The sequence below is a fragment of the Malus domestica genome, chromosome 07 (assembly GCF_042453785.1).
Source record: "Malus domestica chromosome 07, GDT2T_hap1".
NCBI lineage: Eukaryota > Viridiplantae > Streptophyta > Magnoliopsida > Rosales > Rosaceae > Malus > Malus domestica.
In genome coordinates this window covers 834,970-838,890 of record NC_091667.1, presented here as the reverse complement: position 1 = coordinate 838,890, position 3,921 = coordinate 834,970, and the positions used below count along the sequence as shown (strand labels likewise).

Genomic DNA, 3,921 nt, shown 5'->3' with positions numbered 1-3,921 from the left:
CCTCAGTTGTAGCAAGGGCAGCAACAACACCACCACCACAACCAGTTGCAGCAACTGCAACAGCACCACCTCCACCAGTTTTGGTGGTCTTGCCACCCAACATAGCCAACAAGTATGCAATGACCACCTTCACCTCTGCTTGAGAGAGCTCTGGCTATGCGGAGTGTGGATAGAAAGGGTAAATTTGCAGCCGAATGCGGAAAAAAAAAATGTGCTTCAAGCTCAAGATAAAAAGAAAAAAATTCATGAAAAAACCCAAAAAAAACTGAAACCGAACCAAAAAAAATTAGACCAAACCGAAATTTCGGTTCGACTTTGGTTTTGGCAAAAAACCAAACCGTTTCAAACCGAACCGAACCCTAGTGGTGGTGCCGGGTCCATGTCGATGCACCATTCCAAACCCTTGTTTTTTTCTTCTTCTTCTTTTCACATGATGCCAACGCACCATTCCAAAAGCTGTGTGTGTTTTTTTTTTCCTTTCTTTTTCAAGCTCAGCAGCTCTCTCTCACTTGAACTCCGGAGGCAAGGCTCATTCTCTGACAGCATTAATAGCCGATCCGTGCAAAAATTCACAGTTTTTCTTTAGTTAAGTAGGTAAAGGATCGCCAACTCCTCCATAATCCGTCAATGAAGCACTTTTGGGTCTACAACTTATGGTGCAGTGCTCGAAGTATTCTCCTCCTACATTCTCCCTCCGAGCCTTGGAGCTTTCAGCTCCTTTTGTTGTGGCCAATAAAACAACAAATACTACTGCCATCACCATCTCAGATAACTGAATATTTATGGGAGTCCCTAAGATCCGTCGAAAACAATGCGATCTAAGTTTTCAAGTTTGATGAGATTCTTCTGGATCTCTGGAAACTAGTTGTTAGGTACAAGTTTTCTTATCTCGTGACGACTACATATCATTGTAAATTTCAATTCTCACCGGAATTCGATGAGGAGCTTCTGGTGCAGTGGGAGAGATGAAAAATAGATGAAAAAAATGAACATACCTAAGAATAGAAAAGGATCATCTCCAGATCCTCTTTGTGGGGATCCGGGGATCCATCAATCACAACCGTTCATCGTATATCGTGCGGTCAATTTTCGTTAGATACTATTTATATTCAATTTAAAATTTAAAATGATTTCTGACCGCATGATGTACGATGAACGGCCGTAATTGATGGATCCCCCGAATCCCCAAAAAAGAGAATTCAAAGAGGATCCTTTTTCCCTAAGAACGATGTCATCTTGAGCCATTGTTTCAGGTCTCGATTTTGTGTAGCGTTTTCCATTTAGGCGAGAGCTTCTCGTGCTGATAACATATTGTAAAACAGGCGGTATGTGTGCAGTGAAATAAATTAAACAAGACACAATATTTACGAGGTTCATCTACAATCAGTATGACTGGAGTACGTCCTATGAGTAACAGTAGTGCTTTCATTTATAATCTGGAATAATAAGAATACAAAGATAACTCTCACTGTTTTCTCCCTATTCTTTCCCTCTTCTTTCTCTCTCTTTTCTTTCTTTCCTTTCTCTCTTTCCTTTCTCTCTTCCTTCCTGTTTCTTCCTTCCGATTTTGTGTAAGTGCTCTCCTCCTCCTCATTCATTTTATAGGCAAATGAGACTATTCATATAGGTCATTCACATATTATTTATAAGAATTTGTGAATATTACAAATATTCACTTGGCCACTAGAACAATTCATGACAAAAAATAAACGAAACCAACAACAAAAATAATCACAAGTCATGAAATGGCATTGAGTCCGTCGATGATTAAAGTTGTGAAAGCATCCATTCGAGGCTTTGGTAGGACCAAGCCAACCTCAATGCCACCCGACACGTCTCTACTCTCACTCAGTGAAATGCCTGTCACACCATCAATTCCAATCTCCTCTATCTTTCTAGGCCTGCCCCATCCAAAATCTATCTCATACAGATCCACCTTCGGTGACCCGAGAACCATGACGTGGAGCTCCGACCCGAACATCTCCTCCCACTCCGAAATCCACTTCTCTGCCCCTCCCAAAATGGCCTTGTCTAACTTCTTAATAGTGTTTCCGATTGCCTTCGCCGCAACAACAACTCCATTTGCCCCTAGTAGCGCTTTCGTTGACGCCACTGACCGGCCAAATCCAACACAATTACCGACATACGTAGCTGGTACTGGATGACCCAAACGAGTTATCCCGCCCGCAATAAACCCAAAATAATTTGGATCTTCATCGCAACACTTGCTGTAGTTGTTATCATTTTCTTGGGTTTTAAGCAAACAAACCCATGTAAATGCACACGTTAGGACATATGGTGATAAATGTACCGGATGCGACTCATTTCCCTTGTTGCATAGCTCAATAATCCAATTCTTGATGCTCTCCATTTGGGCCAAGTCAATCAAAAATGTTGCCCTAATCATGTTTTTCGAATGCCCATTAACAATGGCATTCTTATTAGCACCTAGAACCACTCCTTGTGAAGAAATTCGCTTCCACCACTCCTTCAAGAAGATATCCTCGAGACCAAGTGCATCGACAATAGCCGTACGATCATAGTAGGGCGCTGATTGTACGGCTATGTTTGACGAGTCTCCGAGACGAGAAAATGAGGCCCAAGCCTTGATGAAATTGTTAAAGGTCCTCTCATCACCAACAACGTGGTGGTAAGCAATCCCAATGCAAATCCCACAATTTGGGAACACTGTAATTTGAACACTTAACAAAGAAATATCTGCTGCTTGTGCCTCATTACTACAATGTGCTATACTACCTGTCGACGCTAGCTCCGGCACAAGTGTGTGAAACTCTACCGCACCTCTTTGGGAATTGCTCGAGAGATACTCAAAGTCCCCGTCCGACTCCACGACAGTCAATGACACCGAGTCGCCTTGCGTGTAGAGAAGCTCGGGCTTTTCGGGATGAGGCCGGGCCAGTAGGGTTCCGGCGAAAGGGTAAAATTGTTGGAGAGCGAGGGAGAGAGAGTGCTTGAGGTTTGGGAGGGTGGTGGAAGTGAAATGGGAAGTCATAGAAGAAAAGAGGTAGGCTTGGAGAGAAGAAGAGCCATGGTATGTCAAGGAAGGTTAGCGGGAGAGAGCGTTTTGGAGCTGCTGATGAGTTTGGTGGGGGAGATACTTGGCATTTCTCAAGAAGTTTGGGTTTGGAGAGTCTTGCCATGGATGAGAAAAAGAGGAGAGGAAGACAACCAGGAGTGGTGAGCAGAAAGATAAACTGTTGAATTTTAATTGTAGCGAGTGAAAGTTGTTGCATTGCATTTGATAATGATATAGAGAGTGCGTGGTCAGCTTTCCACAAGTAACCTTCATATCTTCAAAATTATTATAAAAAGTCGGTAGCGGCAACCGGGGAGTTTAATAAGGGGAAATGATACACACTTTTTTAGTCTTTTATTATTTTATTGGATAATGTTAAGGGATCAAAATTTTAAATTAAATTTGTAAAATGTATGATGTGTTATTAATAAAAAATAAACACGTTAATCAATACTTAAATAATAATTCAATAAAATCAACAACTACATCTTTTGATTTACATATTTGGTTTAAAATTTTCGTCTCCTTAGAGCAAGTCCACCCCTAAGGACTTTGCGCCAGCACCCAGCGCATTTATCCACTCAAATGAACAGTAACAGACTCCAATGAACAGTAATAGGCCAAGGCATCTCCACCCCTAAAAAAATGCGCTGGCACCTAGTGAAAAAATGCGCTGGCACAAACGATCTCTATCCCTACAAAATGCGCTGGCACCCAGTCCATTTAAAATATTTTTAAATTTTTTCTAAAAGAATAAAAAAATAAAATAGTTTTAATTTCGGATAGGATTTTTAACCAATCTCGTCACGTCACGTGTCATTATCTGAACGTACTATTTTGTGAATAGATTTCCACTACAGAGGTTACCGGAAGCATGAGAGATG

The 3,921-nt window shown here is 41.4% G+C and overlaps 1 protein-coding gene across 1 annotated transcript; it reads right to left on the bottom strand.

Moving 5' to 3' along the window:
- Positions 1–1,622: 1,622 nt before the first annotated feature.
- Positions 1,623–3,321, bottom strand: LOC103409915 (anthocyanin 5-aromatic acyltransferase-like). Its single transcript, XM_008348702.4, has one exon. The coding sequence runs from the start codon at positions 3,011–3,013 to the stop codon at positions 1,739–1,741; it is 1,275 nt and encodes a 424-aa protein (XP_008346924.3). The 5' UTR covers positions 3,014–3,321; the 3' UTR covers positions 1,623–1,738.
- Between the last annotated feature and the right edge of the window lie 600 nt (positions 3,322–3,921).